Source organism: Gorilla gorilla, chromosome 18 (genome assembly GCF_029281585.2).
Source record: "Gorilla gorilla gorilla isolate KB3781 chromosome 18, NHGRI_mGorGor1-v2.1_pri, whole genome shotgun sequence".
Taxonomy (NCBI): Eukaryota; Metazoa; Chordata; class Mammalia; order Primates; family Hominidae; genus Gorilla; species Gorilla gorilla.
Genome location: NC_073242.2, coordinates 119,355,300 through 119,371,070, shown reverse-complemented (window position 1 = coordinate 119,371,070; position 15,771 = coordinate 119,355,300). Strand labels below are relative to the sequence as shown.

Genomic DNA, 15,771 nt, shown 5'->3' with positions numbered 1-15,771 from the left:
CCCCCCCACCCCCTACCCCCTTGCCTCAGCCCCCCAAAGTGCTGGGATTACAGGCCCGAGCCACTGCCCCGCCATCATTTTTTTTTTTTTTTTTTTGAGCTGGAGGGTGTGGGCTTGTGCTGGGCTCTCATGAGTTGCCAGTGCCTTGAGGCTCAGTGGCCACAGTTCCCCCAGCCCCACTCACTGCCTTACGCAGCTGAGTTTGGGAGCCATGAACTGAGCCCAATTAAACGGTATAGAGCCCTTCGCCCTCTTTCTTTCCGTGCCCACCTCAAGGGCAGACGAAGGCGAAACTGACGTGGCCTGGGTGAGGGTCCCGAACACCCTGGACTCAGACCCTACCTCTCCGTGGCAGGGCGCCGCGGCAGCAGGTGCACAGGCCGTGGATCTCACTCTCACCGTCTCACGCCAGAGCGACCCGGGCAAAGCCGCGCGCGGTGGCCGGCGTGGCTGGGAGCAGCCCCCGAGCCCCCATCAGACCAACGCGGATCGCGGCACTGCTGCGACCCGAGCATCCCGCATGCTCCCTCCGGGGCCACTGGGCCCGGCCGCCGCGGGAACTCCGAGCCTCCCCACGGTCCCCAGGGGGCGCTGCGTGCTCGCGCCTCGGGGAGCAAAGCGAAAGTCGCTCGGGCACGCGGGGTGCAGTTGCGCGTGGGGCGCTGCCTGGGGGAGCTAGAGGCCCCGGGACCCCTTATGTAGCGCCCGGGCCCCAGCCCCGGCCCACCCAGCGAGAAGCGCCCCTGCCCACCGCCGCGCACGCTCGGAGCCGCGGGGCCAAGACTGCGGGAGGGGAGGGGTCCGCTCCAGGCCAGCGCCAGTCGGGGGTCTCCAGGCCCCAACGCACCAGGGCAGGCCGGAGGCGGGACGGGCCGCGCGGGACAGCGGAGGGGGTGCCTGGGCGCGCCGGGCCGTCGGGGAAGCGCGGAGGCGGGCACGCCGGGGAGGGCGGGCGGGGGCCGAGCTTATAAAGGCCCGCGGGCGGAGGAGGGCGGGAGCCGCCGTCCGGCCCAGCTCTGCCCCAGTGAGCCGAGCGCTGCGCTCCGCCGAGGGGCAGGGCGGACGCCTGAGCGAGCGCGGGCCCGGGACGTCGGCACCGGCGGGGCGGCCGAAGGAGAAGGAGGAAGAGGAGAAGGCGGCGCGCGGGTCCCCGCGGGTCAGCCATGGCGCGCCGGCCCCGGGGCCCCCGCACCGCCCCATAGCGCCGCGGCGTCCGCTCGGTCTGGGCCGGGCCCTGGGCCCTCCAGCCATGGAGCCGCACGTGCTCGGCGCGGTCCTGTACTGGCTGCTGCTGCCCTGCGCGCTGCTGGCTGGTGAGTGGGGGGCGGGCGCCTGGGGGCGACGGGAGGGGGCTGCGTCTCGGCTCCCCACGGCCTGGACACCGGACGACGCCGGCCGGGGCGAGGGGCTGCGGGCGAGTGGGCGCGGAAATTCCCAGGGACGCGCGACCCGGGCGCCCGCATTCCTGAAGCATGAGCGCGCCAGGCGGCGGCGGGGCTCCTGTCCCAGGGCCGGGCTGGAAGGGCGGCGGCGGCTGGGGGAGACGGCACCGCGTGCCCACGGGGGCGGTCGAGCGAGCGCCGGGGATAGCGCGGCTGGCGTCTCCGCCGGGGCGCTGCGGAGAGGAGGCCGCCGGGCGAGGCGGTGTTTGCCCCGGTGGGAAGGGCCGGAGCGGTGGTGGGGGGAGCACGAATCTCTTTTTCTCTTTCGGGTTTAAAAAAAAAAAGCGCAAAGTTGCATCAGGACTTCCTGACAATCTGGGAGAAGGCGGGCTTCCTGGCTGGAGCTGTTTAATTTGGAGCTTCCCGAGCCCAACGAACGTCCGTGCCCAGGGCCCAGCCCCGCTCACCACTGCACCCCCCTCTGCCGGACTGAGGCGGTCCCACACTTTGGAAAAAAATAGTGTGGGTTCCTCCCTGGTCCTCCCTTGCCCTACTGGGCTCAGTTTCGCAGGGGCGGGGGCCGGCCTCTGCCCTGGTCTGGGGGAGGGGACACCCCCGGAGGCTGTGGCCTGGTGTCAGGGCGGGGCAGGGGTCCCCAGTCCTGGCATCTGTGTTCCCTGCTTGCCGGGCACTGGTGCCCCTTTCGCGAAGCACACCCGGGTGGCTTGGTGCTGCACGGCCTGGCACCCCTACCGCTTACCCGACCCTGGCCTACCCGGGACCCAGGGCCCGTGCCCTCCGCCCGGGGGCTCCCCACGTGTGATTGAGCTGGGAAGCAGTCGGATGGAATTAACCCACGGGCAAGTGGGATGGTTTGCATTGGGAGTCCGCCATGGACACGGCAGGTGGGGCCTTTTGATTCTAAAAGCCCTTTCCGAGCCCTTGCCTCGCTCCAGGTGGGAGCTCGCCCAGCGCTAGCTTTGGGGATCTAGAGCCGCCTGACTGAGGCTCCCAGACAGACTGCGTTTTGATCGGTCGCACAGAAAGGTGGTGAAAAACTTGGGGAAGATTTTCTAGACAGGAATCAATGAAAACCATTGAGGCTGGAGAGGAGAGGTTTTGAGCAACTCTCTTCAGTGCGGTCAGCCCTGTGTGGACTGGGCAGCCTGGGACCTGCTCCCAGTGCAGGGTCAGATGGGCCGTAAACAGGGCCCGGCTGTGTTCCTTCCTGTGCCTTGAAAACAAGCAGGACAGCCTGGCACAGAGGCAGAGTCTAGAGCTGACAGGCCTTAGAGAGGGAAACAGGAAAGCTTCTGAAACGTCCCGTTCACACCGATCGTTCCATTTCCTCTTGTGTCTGAGTGGGAGCGGGTGTCCTCCCTGCAGGGAATGCCCCCCCTCTCAGATGGCGGCTGCTCCTTGGGCAGAGTTGGCAATGTTTTTCTTTAAGTGACCAGATGGTAAATATTTTCATGTCACAAAATCATCTTCTTCTGGTATTTTTCCAGCCATTAAATGTAAAAGCCCTCCTGAGTTCATGGGCTGTACCTAAACAGGTGTTGAGCCCGATTCTGTGGCACATGTGGTTTGCTGCCCCCTGGGCATTGGTCAGGGGGCCTGGGTTCTGCCTTCTCGATTGCTATCTGCGTGGGGGATCTGGGGGAGGGATCACTGTTCTTCTTGCTTTTGGCCTCCTTGAGGAGGATGGGGAGGTAGCCCGGGGTGCTCACCCAGGCCACGTGTCAGTCTTCTATGAAACTTTTAAAGAATAGTGATGACTGACTGACTGTATGGTACGTTCCGTAAACCTAAAACTGGCCCCAAATAAAGTCTCTTAATCTGAAAGATGCTGAAGCCCGGGCCATACCCCACACTGATTCTGTGTCTGGGGATGGGGCGTGGGGCCTGGGCCTCAGTGTTTTCTCTCAGTCACCTGGGGGAGATGGAAGTGGAGCTGGCCAAGAACCCTGCCTGCCTGCTGGCCGGGACTCCTGAGTCAGGCTCTCTGGCCCTGGGGTGTGGGCAGCTCCAGATGGACCCTCGATGTGCAGGTTCAGCTGGCCTGGCCGGAGGTGGGACACTGGCTTTGCTGTCTTTGGAGTGCCCCCTCCCTCTCTGGCGAGCTTTGGCTGGAAGCAGTTCTACCGTGTTTTGGAAATGAATGAGGCCTTCAGAAGGCATTAGTCAGTGTGTGCCTGCGCTGGCTCAGACAGTGCCTGGTGAGGGTTTGAGTCATCCTGGGGTGCCCCTGGCCCCCACGCCCTCCCCCTCCAGTGCAGGATCATTACCCAAAAATCTGGCAGGGAGCTGCCCCACCCACAGAGAGCAGGGGCCTCCTTCAGCAGTCTCAGCTAGTGTTGCTGGAGCCTTGGGGGATCAGGGCCCATCTCTTCTAGAGAGATGTCAGGGCAGGGCTGGGCGTGATGGCTCACACCTGTAATCCCAGAGCTTCAGGAGGCCAAGGTGGGGGGATTGCTTGAGCCTAGCCGTTCGAGAGCAGCCTGGGCAACGTAGAGATCCCCATCTCTATGAAAAATATTTACAAATTAGCTGGGCATGGTGGTGGTGCACCTGTAGTCCCAGCTACTCAGGAGGCCAAGGTGGGATGATCGTTTGAGTCCAGGAGGTGGAGGCTACAGTGAGCCATGATTGTATCACTGCACTCCAGCCTGGGTGACAGACCCTGTCTCAAAAAAGAAAAATAAAAAAAAGGGCAGGACATTTGTGATTCTGATAATACGGGGCCGCACCTCCAGTTCTATCAGTGGGAAATCTAGACAGGGCTGCGGAAAGCCAGCTGCTGCGAGAGGAGCCACCGTGTCACTGACTGTGGGACACCCACGTGGGCTGACAATATGGCTTCTGCTTTTCAGGGTGCCTTGTGGCACAGCCTAGGGGCACACCCACGGCCGGCAAGCTGGGCGTCACCTCCTTCAGGCTGATTGTCACTGAGAAGTGTCACCATTTAGCATGAGGGATGCTGCCTCCTTTTTCAGACCATTGTCACCATCGGGGTCTCACCACCCCTGGGAGGCAGCCGAGAAGCTGGGGAACAGCAGGCACTTGGCTCACAGTTGCTCAGCAGTGCAGACCCTCTGAGCTGAGCATGGCAGAGTTACCCTTCAGAGGCCTGTGCCGAGGTCTCAGGACCTGCACAGAACCCTGGCCTGTCCCATCCGAGGGTGCTGGGAAGAGCATGGTCGTGGCAGAGTAGGGTGGGAGCTGCTTTCCTCTGTGGCTTGGGGGCCCCTTCTGAGCATCAGCTCCCTGGTGTGACAGAGGGGGTGTCCATGCTGGGCCTGGAGGCTGGATGAGTCAGCAGGAGAGAGTGGGGCCTGCCTTACAGCACCAAGGGCTGCAGGTGTGAGTGTGCACATGTGTGTGTGTTTGGGGAAGGGGCCAGGGACTGCCCAGGAGCTGAGGATGGGTCACGGCGGGTGGTCGTCCCGCAGCGGGTCACTGGTGCCCAGGACACAGGGAGCTCCAGCCCCAGCTGCCAGGGTCCCACAGAGAGGAAGTGTCCTCTGGGGGTGGGTGGGGATGCACAGTCTCTGATCCTGGCCCCAAGGCAGCTTCCTGGGCGGTGTCTCTCCTGTGCTGACTCGGCAGTGCATTTGCTTTCGGTGCTCAAAGATGAAGGGGAACCACCGTGGGCCTTGACGGCCTCATCTGCCCTCTGCAGCCCGCTTCTGAGATGCGGCCACCGCAGTCGTCAGGGTCCTGTGAGAGCCGCATCTTGCAGGAAGCCATTCCTGGCCTCTCTGGCCTCAGAAATCCCCTTTTCAATTCAACAAAATGTTAGTCTTCTGTTTAGCTATTTTAGAAATAGACAGTTAGACTTTTTTCTCTTTTTTCTTCAAGACAGAGGCTCACTCTGTCGCCCAGGCTGGAGTGTAGCGGCGTGATTTTGGCTCCCTACAACTTCAGCCTGCAGGGCTCAAGCCATCCTCCTGCCTCAGCCTCCTGAGTAGCTGAGATTACAGGTGTGTCGCACCATACCTAATTTTTGTATTTTTTGTAGAGACAGAGTTTCACCACTTTGGCCAGGCTGGCCTTGAACTCCTGACCTTAAGCAATCTGCCCGCCTCAGCCTCCAAAAGTGCTGGGGTTACAGGCATGAGCCACCGTGCCCGGCTGACAGTTAGACTTTCGCTTCTTTGTTTATATATGCTTTTTCTTCTGGTTCCAAAAGCAAGTTTGCCCTTCCTTGTGGTAGAGAATCCTAGCTCACAGAGCAGTTTAGAAGCCAGCACAGTATCCCACACACACATCTGGCATGGACAGACCCTTGCTGGGTGTCTGTCCTGTGTTCTTCTGAAAGGCAAGCTGTTCCCAGCCAACCCCTGCCCCTCTCTGCCTTAGCCTGCCTTGAGGCCTGAGTCTCCTGGGTGACTGTGAGGTGGGACCCCCCCTTCCCCTACCCCCACCCACATCCTCTGCATCTGCCTTCTGTCCTGCTCTTCTTTGAGCTCCTCTGCTGGCTTCAGGGTGTGGCTGTTGAGCCTATTTTTTGGATTAGGACTCTGGGGTGAGGAAAGTTAATTCACACACCCAAGATTACACTGGTGGGAAGGGACAGGCCCAGGGTGAAGGCTTCTCCTCTCCTTGGCGGTTGAGTCCCACACCTGCTGGCCGAGGCACCTGAAGGGGACGGGGTCCAGGGTCACTGGGTGGACGGGGGCAGGCAGAGGTGTGGCCGACCTGGTGGCGGCTCGTGGGCAGCAGCCGACCCTGTCTTGCTCTGAACGTGTGGGGCCCTCACCCCCTCCTCTGGGTCTGGGTTTCCTCCCCTGTAAGTGACACCGTAAAAGCTTCACAGCCGCTTCCAAGTCTCAGGTCTCTCGGGCTTTGGATCTCACACCCAGGCTGGGTGGGGGCAGGGGCGGGACAGCCGTCCCACCCCCCCGAAGGCTCAGAATTCCTCAATTCCTCGCACAGTCGTGGTGCCAGGAGACCCGTAACACGGGCTTTCCCAGCTGTGCTGCGTGCCGCGGTGGCCGGGGGTCCGTCAGGCCTCCATGGAGCTGAGGGGAAGGGGCCACTCACCGCCTGGTCCCGGAGCACACAGGGCAGCTCCCAGGAGCACAGAGGCTCCTTGGGACCTGTGGGGCTGTCGGCCTCCCTCATGCTGCACACACAGCGCGTCCCCAGGGGTGTCTGCAGCCCAGCCCATCCCACTGCAGATTCCCGACCACTCAGACTCATTCATGCATCCTCTCACGCAGGTCCTGTGGGACAGAGCTCTGGGCAGCAGCCAGAAGTCCAAGTTCTGGTTCAGGGCCAGTGGAGGTGGGTGTTGGGGTGGGGCTGGAGCTCCCTGCTCTCCCTCCCAAGCTAGCCAGGAAAGGAGGCTGGGGGCCCCGCACGGTCACTGCTGTTTATTCACAAAGCGCAATGCTGAGCCCAGGCGGGGAAAGAAAAGTGTGACAAGTGCCAGGAAAATGGGGCTCCCCCGACGCCATCCAAAATGGGGTCCCTTGCCGGGCGCGGTGGCTCACACCTGTAATCCCAGCACTTTGGGAGGCCGAGGCAGGTGGATCACCTGAGGTCAGGAGTTCGAGACCAGCCTGACCAACATGGCAAAACCCCATCTCAGCTAAAAATACAAAAATTAGCTGGGCATGGTGACGGGCACCTGTATTCCCAGCTGGGAAGGCTGAGACAAGAGAATCGCTGGAACCCAGGAGGTAGAGGTTGCAGTGAGCCACAATCGTGCCACTGCACTTCAACCTGGGGGACAGCGAGACTCCGTCTCAAAAAAAAAAAAAAAAAAGTGAAGTCGTAAATCAGATTAAATTCCCTTTTTAACCCTTTGAACCTCTGTCCTCCCCTGTTCCCAGTGGGAGGCCTCTGGTGAACGCGTCATGCACCCCACCTGCCCCCGCTCTCTGGGTCTCTCTCCCAGCTGGAACGGCCGCTTCCCCAGGTGCCTTCCCTGGGCCACAGCCTTGTGCCTCGGCGGCTGCTGGATGCCTGGGTGTGTGGGTGGCTCCCAGTGTGTGGGATGGCACACGAGCCTCTCGCCCTTTTGTGTGGGGTCGCACACCCACCGCAGGCCGTATTTTTGCTCACGTTCATGTTTCTCCACGGTGGATGCTGGGTTGCAGGGACCCTTCCTGTGTGCGGGTGAGGATCTGGGCAGCTGCTGGTGCTAGGCCCATGGGGACGCTGACCATCCCGGGTGCCGGCTCTGAGGCGTGCAGTGGACAGCTGTCCTGCCGGGCGCTGCCAGGGCCCCTTAGGCCGACGTGCGTGGCCACCCGATTCCCCGCCGTTGTCTCAGGAGCCTTTGCCGAGTGGGGTGGATCAATTTTTCGGGTGTGTTTTAATAGCATAATTACAGGGAGTATTTCAGGCTCCCTCTGACGGGCCGGCAGGGTTTGGCTGCCGGCTGTTTACCAGGCTCCAATCTGCACACTGTTTTTCTGTGGGTATATATAGCTGGGGCTGCTTCTCCTTCCTCAGGTTCAGGCTAAAGAGGGACAGCAGCCGCCTCAGCCACCCCCTGTGGTTTCCTTTGCCTGTGGATGGGTGGCTAAAATGGGCCCAAGAAGAGTCAAGAACAAGGCCGGCTCTGGGTGCCACAGCTCTACCCCCAAAAGCAGGAAGGGGGCTCGGGCCATGCCCATCTGTGAGCCACACCGGTCCGGGAGTGGCCTCAGGCAGGGGAGTCCTGGACCCCCGCAGTGCCGGGATGTGTTTGTCCGCCCTCCCTCCTGTGTGTCTAGAAGCCTCCAGCCTCGGGGAAAACAATGAAACTCAACTGTGACTTAAACAGATTCCCGGGCCCGCAAGCCCGGAGGCTTGTGGCTGTGGCAAGACCTGGAGGGCCATGTGGGAGGGACAGACGCAGGTTTGCGGAGGCCGCCTGCCCAGGAGGGGCCTCAAAGGAGGGGACAGATGTGGGTTTAGGGAGGCCACCTGCCCGGGAGGAGCGTCAAAGGAGGGCACAGGCGTGGGTTTGGGGCTGCCTGCCCTGGAGGGGCCTCAAGGACCCCAGGTCTGGTCTTGGTCTCACTCACCTCCTGGACCCCCCAAAGCCTGCAGTTTGCAATCTGTCGCCTGGGACCCCCACTGTCTGCCCTTATGCAGCTCAGCCACCACGCGGCTCTCGCTCCCTCATTTACTTGATTTCTGTTTATGGTTAAAGTACCGTTTAAAACGACACATCATTAAAGCAACATGAAAGGGAGTTTTGAAAAGGGAAGCCATCGTCCATCCCACTGCCCCTTCCTCAGTGGGGATTTACTTTTCCTTTCCTGTCTGCGGGCCGGTGACAATGAGGACCCCGCAATGTGTCTGCGGGCCAGTGACAATGAGGACCCTGCAATGGGCGGCCTGTAAGGCTCTGCCCTGGCCTCCGCTGCCTTCGCTTTCTCCCTCCTTGGTGGGTGCATGCCCTTGTGCTTTTCCTAAAAGAGCAGGTCCTCCAGGCATGGTGGCTCACGCCGGTAATCCCAGCACTTTGGGAGGCTGAGACGGGTGGATCCCAAGGCCAGGAGTTCAAGACCAGCCTGGCCAACATGGCAAAACCCTGTCTCTACTGAAAATACAAAAATTAGCTGGGTGTGGTGACAGACATCTGTAATCCTAGCTACTCGGGAGGCTGAGGCAGGAGAATCACTTGAATCCGGGAGACGGAGTTTGCAGTGAGCCGAGATCACACCATTGCGCTCCAGCCTGGGCAGCAAGAGCGAAACTCCATCTCAAAAAAGAAGAAGAAAATCCTGACACTTCAGCCTGGTGCGGGCCTTTCCCTCCTTCTAGTCCCTGCCAAGAAGTGAGCCGGGCCCAGATCTCCTGCCGGGCGGGGAATGAGCACACACATTCCCCTCTTGGGACAGACAGCAGCAGCAGCCCTGTTGCACACATGAGGATGTACAGGCTCAGGGGCCGTGGGTGGCAGAGAGGCTATCAGCACCGGACTGGCCCGCCCCGAGCCAGGGTCCAGCCCCACAGTCCTGTCCCCAAGCCCTGGCCCTTCTGCGGTCAGTCCTGTCTGCTAAATCCCCTGCTCTGCCCCTGGTGTGTGGCCCCCCAGTTCCCTCCTGTGTTCATTCCCTGCTAACCTCCCGTGGCTTCACCTCCCCAGATGCCCTGAGCACACAGCCTCTCCCCTTCCTCCCCTCCTAGATGTGCACACAGGAGCTGCCCAAAGGCTGGGGCAGGCAGTGGGGCCCCTCCAGGGAAGCTGGGCCCCGGGCAATGCCCTAACTGAGCCACCAGGTCCCGGCCCTGTGTCTCATCCCTTCTTTTTTTTTTTTTTTGAGACAGAGTCTCGCTCTGTCGCCCTGGCTGGAGTGCAGTGGCGCCATGTCGGCTCACTGCAAGCTCCGCCTCCCAGGTTCACGCCATTCTCCTGCCTCAGCTTCGCGAGTAGCTGGGACTACAGGCGCCCGCCACCACACCCCGCTAATTTTTTGTATTTTTAGTAGAGACGGGGTTTCACCGTGTTAGCCAGGATGGTCTCGACCTCCTGACCTCGTGATCCACCCGCCTCGGCCTCCCAGAATACAGACGTGAGCCACCGCGCCCGGCCTCATTTGGTCCCTTCTGTGCACCACGGTGTGGGATCTCGGGTCCCAGGTGGCAGGTGTTTAACCTGAAAGGAAACTGCCCCTGCGCTCCCCAGCTTGTAGCCCGTGTGCCTGGCTCTGAGGCCCCGACTGCCCCACGGCCTGTGCTGCACGTGCTGGAGCCAGGCTCCGGCTCTGGCTGGCACCTCCCGTGGCTTTAATCTGCAGTGACCTGGGTGCTTAACGAGGGTCTTTGCCTCTGCGTGTGCACTGCCTTCTTCTGAGGAGTCTCCTCAAGTCTCCCAGCTGTTTAAACGATGGGGTCTTTTGTCTTTTGACCTGTTGGTGCCATCAGCCAGCCTCCTGCATGTGCTCTCCCTACCCATGGCTGCCACTCCTGTCCTGCCCTTCGCCGTGTCTTTTTTCTTTTCTTTCTTTCTTTTTTTTTTTTTTTTTTTTGACAGTCTTACTCTGTCACCCAGGCTGTAGTGCAGTGGCACGATCTTGGCTCACTGCACCCTCCGCCTCCCTGGTTCAACCGATTCTCCTGCCTTAGCCTCCCAAGTAGCTAGGACTACAGGTGCCCAGCACCACACCCGGCTAATTTTTGTATTGTTAGTAGAGATGGAGTTTCACCATTTTGGCCAGGCTGGTCTCAAACTCCTGACCCTTAGGTGATCCGCCTGCCTCGGCCTCCCAAAGTGCTGGGATTACAGGCGTGAGCCACTGCGCCGGGCCCCCGCCATGTGTTTTTAAGAGCAGGCATTTCATTCAGATGAAGCCCAGACACTCTTGGGGGGCTCTGGTCAGGGGCTCCACCTGCCACTGAACATCCTCTCCCTGTGTGGGTGGCTGTGGCATTCAGCCTGTGTTGGGCCTTGTTCTGCCTGGCTCCTGGCCGCTAGGTCTGCCCCGGCATCCTCTGTGTCCTGTGTGGGCACCTCTGCCTCCTGCTCCAGCCTGTGCCAGGCAATCCTCCTCACCTTCCAGGAGCCAGGCCTCTCCCCAGGGCCTGCGTCCTGTCAGGGTCAGGGATGGCCCCTCACTCCGTTACGTCCTGGGTGTCACGGGTACGGCCGGGAACTCTGTCGTCTTCACTGTCTGGGCCGGGGCCTCCCTGGGTGTCTGCTGGATGGAGCGGGTGCCTTTGGGTCCCTGCAAAGTGAGCCTGCCTCCCAGCACCGCCCTGTCGTTACGTAGCCACTATCTTTGCGCCTGTTTTTCCTTCCTTTGACTGGTTCCTCTGGGATTAATTCCCAGGCCTGGCATTACCATCTCTGAGTGCCTGGGTGGTTCCAGCGCCCAGGAGGCTGTGCTGAGGCATCTTAGACCATGTGGGCACTGTTCGCTCCTGCGCAGCCAGCTCCGGGGTGCCCTGTTTCTTGTGGAATCCTGCAGGGAACCCCATGTACCCTAAGAGTGCTCTCCCCAGCCACTGTGGCATGAGACAAGCGGTCTCTTTGCCCTTGGGCCCCATCCTTGTCTGGTCGGCCCTTCTTCATGGGGTCAGCGCGGGATTGCCAGCTTCCTTTCCAGGCTTCCTGGGACCCCCGCTGAGACCTGCAGCTGGGCCAGCGATGCCCACCCGTTTCTCCTCCATGCGGTGTACAGAGGTGCCCAGGCTGCTGCTGGGGACTCTGGAGCCCAGGAGTGAGTCTCCTTGACCCTGAGCTGTCCTGGCTATCACAGCTGGGTCCTGTTTTCCCCTTCAGCACCCATGGGTGTCTTTCTCCAGTTTATATCGTTATTTTTATTTATTTACTTATTGAGACAGAGTCTCGCTCTGTCGCCCAAGCTGGAGTGCAGTGGCACAATCTCGACTCACTGCAAACTCTGCCTCCCGGGTTCAAGCGATTCTCATGCCTCAGCCTCCTGAGTAGCTGGGATTACAGGCATGTATCACCAGGCTGGACCTCTAGTTTACATTATTATAGCCTGGTCAGGGAGTCACTGGGCGTCGCCATCCTGTGGGTGGGAAGGGGGCCCAGGCAGAGGCCAGGAGGAGGTGACAGTCATGTGCTTAGAAGCTCAGGCCACGCCCACCCAGCCCTGCCTGGTGACTGGTTCCTGCTGTGCTGGGAGCTGCATCCCAGACCTTATCGCTGGGCACAGACCTTCCAAGCCAGGGGAGAGGGAGGCCTGGAGGGGCCCCAATCTCTGAAGGTCAGCAGTGGGCGGGAGGAGGCTTGTGGTGCTGAAGGGACTCGGGGGACCTGCAGGGAGGTGTTGGTGGTCAGGGATGGTGGCACCTGAGGGGACTTTTGGCAGGGCCAGAAGTGCCCAGAGCAAGCTCCGGTGGGGCCCTGCACTGGAGGGCTGGGGTCGAGTGACCCTCTTCCCAAGACCACCCAGGAGGACACCGGGTGCAGGGTGGCTGGACCCCTCACCCCCAATAGGCAGCTGCTGTCCACTCCCCCGACCTACCTGTCAGCCTTTTCCCTATCAGGCCCTGTCCCTAGGAGTCTGGAGACCTCAGGGGTGGCCTTGAGCCCCCAGGGATGTTTTTGGGGGAAGCGCCAGCTGCTGTCTTCACCCTTCCCCTAGTGAGGCCAGGCCGTGCAGGGCCACGTGGAGGCAGGTCTGTGCTGCGCCCATCAGTCGCCTGGCTTCCTGCCGACCCTCGGCCCCCGGCCACCTCTGGTCTCGGGCAAGGCCCCTCCCCCTGCCCACCTCCTCCCTGGCCCCCACGCCAGGTGGGCAGACCTCCTCTGTGGTTTTTATTCAGGGGGTCCCTCGTTGGCTCCCCACTCTTGGAGGGCTGTCCTGACTCAGGCCTCCCCTCTACTCAGATCCCCTGAGCGAGGGCCTGGGCTTGACGCCAGGAGTTACTGGGGGGCCAGAGGGGGAGGCTCAGCCTGAATCAATGAGACCCAGGAGGAAGGAGGCACGTGGACCTGAGGGCTGGCTGGAGCCGCTGGTGACAGATGGAGGAGTAATTGCTGCTTCCAGAGCACAGCGAGCTCGAGCTCCCTGGAGTGCCAGAAGCTTCTGGGTGGACAGACAGGCTGCCTCACATTCCAGAGGCTGACACTGTCTTCCAGGCACCCCTGGGGCCAGCTGGAAGCCATGTGCCTCCACTCACGTGTCCCGTGGGCGTTTGGAGGGGAGGCTGGCCCTGCCATGGCCCACCCCAGCCTGCGGCCTCAGGAGCTCGCACATTTGCAAGGGGGTAACATGAAGACTGAGCCAGGGCTGCTGCGGGCATCCCCCTCAGAGAACAGGGAGGAGGGGGCACAGGCCTTTTTTTTTTTTTTTTTTTTTTTTGACAGAGTCTCACTCTTTGGCCAGGCTGGAGTGCAGTGGCGCGATCTCAGCTCACTGCAACCTTCGCCTCCCAGGTTCAAGCGATTCTCCTGCCTCAGCCTCCCGAGTAGCTGAGATTACAGGCACCCACCATCATGCCCGGCTCATTTTTGTATTTTTAGTAGAGATGGGGTTTTACCATGTTGTCCAGGATGGTCTTGATCTATTGACCTCGTGATCCGCCTGCCTCGGCCTCCTAAAGTGCTGGGATTACAGGCGTGAGCCACCGTGCCCTGCTGGGCACGGGCCTTTTTATGAGGGAGGAAGCCGTGCCCTCTGCCACCTGCCTGTGGGCTGGGGCCTGCAGGGGCAGTGTGAGCAGGGGCCAGCAGGCTCCCAGGGCCCTCAGCTCCAGCATGGCTGTTGGTTATTGGCACCTGGGCCTCATGTCCACATGGAAAGTATATTCCGAGCTGGTGGCTAAGCCACAAGAGCCTGCTTAGCCGTCCCAACCCCCAGCTCACTCGCTGCCATGATACATCTGGGATTCTGGGCCCTCTTTCTGAGCTTGGACACAGACTTGGGACTTCAGCGCTGGACACAGGTGCTGGATCTGGGGTCTCAGTGGCACCAGGGATGGTCATTCTGACAGCCATGCCCAGAGTCTCAGGAGGGCCTGGGGCCGCAGGTGGATGGGCATCCGTACCAGAGTCTCAGGAGGGCCTGGGGCCGCAGGTGGACGGGCATAGAGTCTCAGGAGGGCCTGGGGCCGCGGGTGGACAGGCATAGAGTCTCAGGAGGGCCTGGGGCCGCGGGTGGACGGGCATAGAGTCTCAGGAGGGCCTGGGGCCGTGGGTGGACGGGCATCTGGACGTCGGCTCCACTAGTGTCACTGCTGCAACTTTGTCTCACCCGGCACCTCCCTGTGGCTCTGCTCTGACTGTGGGCTGAGGGGGACCCCCATGGCTAGCTTGGGACCTCCGCTGGACACTGTCACAGGGCACTGGTAGAGTGGCCCTGCTGAGGTTCAGGCTTGGGCGCGTGTGGCCCCTGGGCCCAGCAGCTGCATGAGCCGTGGGGAGCCCAGTCCCCAGTCAAGAAAGCTGTGTGCTCCTTACCCTGCCTGCTGGGCTTGGGGCCTGCAGGGCAAGGGAGGCGGTGGGATGGGAGCCCCGCCTGACCTGGTTTCTTGTTGTCGCCGCACTCCTAGCTGTGTATAGTCAGATGAGGCTCCCAGTCCTGGCTCTGCTGCTGAGCGCCATTGGGCCGGTGGCTGGATAAATCTCTCAGCCTCTCTGAGCCTCCAGCACTTCGTCTTTAAGAGTGGAACTGGTCTGGACCTCCCAAGGGGGGGTCACTGGGTGCAGAGTTCCTGCAAGGCTGGGCCCAGTGCCAGTAGCGGTCGCTCTGTGGGGCCTTTCGCACGGTTGATTTTTATCTCCCTGTGAGATTAGCGCCTGCCCTGCTCTGCCTCACGGCTCTGGCTCTCCGGGACTGAGACGACCTGCTAAGTGACAGGGGCGGAAGGACCTTGCAACACATAGCAAGATGTGAGAGGGTGGAGCTGCTCCGCCCAGGCCCCGCCTGCAGATGAGAGGGCCCAGAGCCTCTTAATCCCCTGCGCTCAGGGCGTGTGATGGCAGGGAGTCTGTCCAGTGCCGCCCACCGGATTCCTATAGTTAGAGCTCCTCACCCAAGCCCCCAGGGCACCTCACTGGCCTCCCAGGTGAGGACATGAGGCCCAGAGACTCTGGTGGTGGCTGGTGTCACCTACGGCAGGGCCGCGCGGGGCCTAGTGGAGGACGCCTGGCCCGGACCTGGCTGCTCCGTGGGAACCGTGGGGCGTGCTCAGGGTGACTTGGTGTGGCTGGGCTGCCAGCCGGCCTGGCTGAGTCACTGGCAGGGAAGGCACCAGGTGGTGGACGTGCTGGGCAGCTGGCGGGAGAGTACCCCCACCCAGGACCGTGTTCAGGCTGAGGGGGAAGGGAGCGGCCCAGGCAGGCACCGCCCATGGCGAGGCCCCTGCACTAACGGCCACCTCTCCTGATGGACTGCGGTTCTGGAGCTGCCCCTGAGGAGAACGCCCTGCTCAGTGTCCTGGCAGACTCTGGACTCTTCACCGTGCCATCCTCGCTACAGCCTGGCCAGGCAGCCGCTCCCGTCCCCCCACCCCACAGACAGGAACTGCAGACTCCTAAAGGTCAAGCCAGCTCCCAAGTCCATAGCCAGAAAGTGATGCAGGCGGGGCCCGGCTGGGGGGCAGGTGTGACTGGATCGTGGGGGAGCGGGCTGTGCGCAGGCATCAGGCTGAGAGGTCTTGGGGATGCGTCCTGGGAGCCGCCTGCCGGGCGTCCTGTGGGGCTGTCTGCAGGCCTCCTCTGGCTTTGGCAGGTTCTGTCCCGACAGACCGAGGCTTGGGAAGACTGGATTGTGCACTCTGTGCCTGGAGAGAGGGTGGGGAGGGGCTGGGGCGTGCGGGCGGGGAGAACACCCTGGGAGGCATCAGTCCTCCTCCCCGGGATGGGCCATGCTGCCGTGCGTCAACAGTCCCTCACTTCCTCTCTCAGGGGCAGCGGCGTGGGGGTCCCGAGCCTCCAGGTTGGAGTAGGTTAGGAGGGCCTCAGAGCCCC

At 61.7% G+C, this 15,771-nt stretch overlaps 1 protein-coding gene across 4 annotated transcripts in view; it reads left to right on the top strand.

The window, feature by feature from the left end:
• The first annotated feature begins 991 nt into the window (after window positions 1–991).
• PIEZO1 (piezo type mechanosensitive ion channel component 1 (Er blood group)) overlaps window positions 992–15,771 on the top strand; it is a 68,466-nt gene continuing 53,686 nt past the window's right edge. For all 4 annotated transcript variants that reach the window (XM_055364506.2, XM_063700390.1, XM_063700389.1 and 1 more), the window contains exon 1: window positions 992–1,313. In XM_055364506.2, coding sequence (XP_055220481.2) covers window positions 1,250–1,313 — 64 coding nt within the window. In that variant the 5' untranslated portion in view covers window positions 992–1,249. The remainder of the gene's footprint in view (window positions 1,314–15,771) is intronic.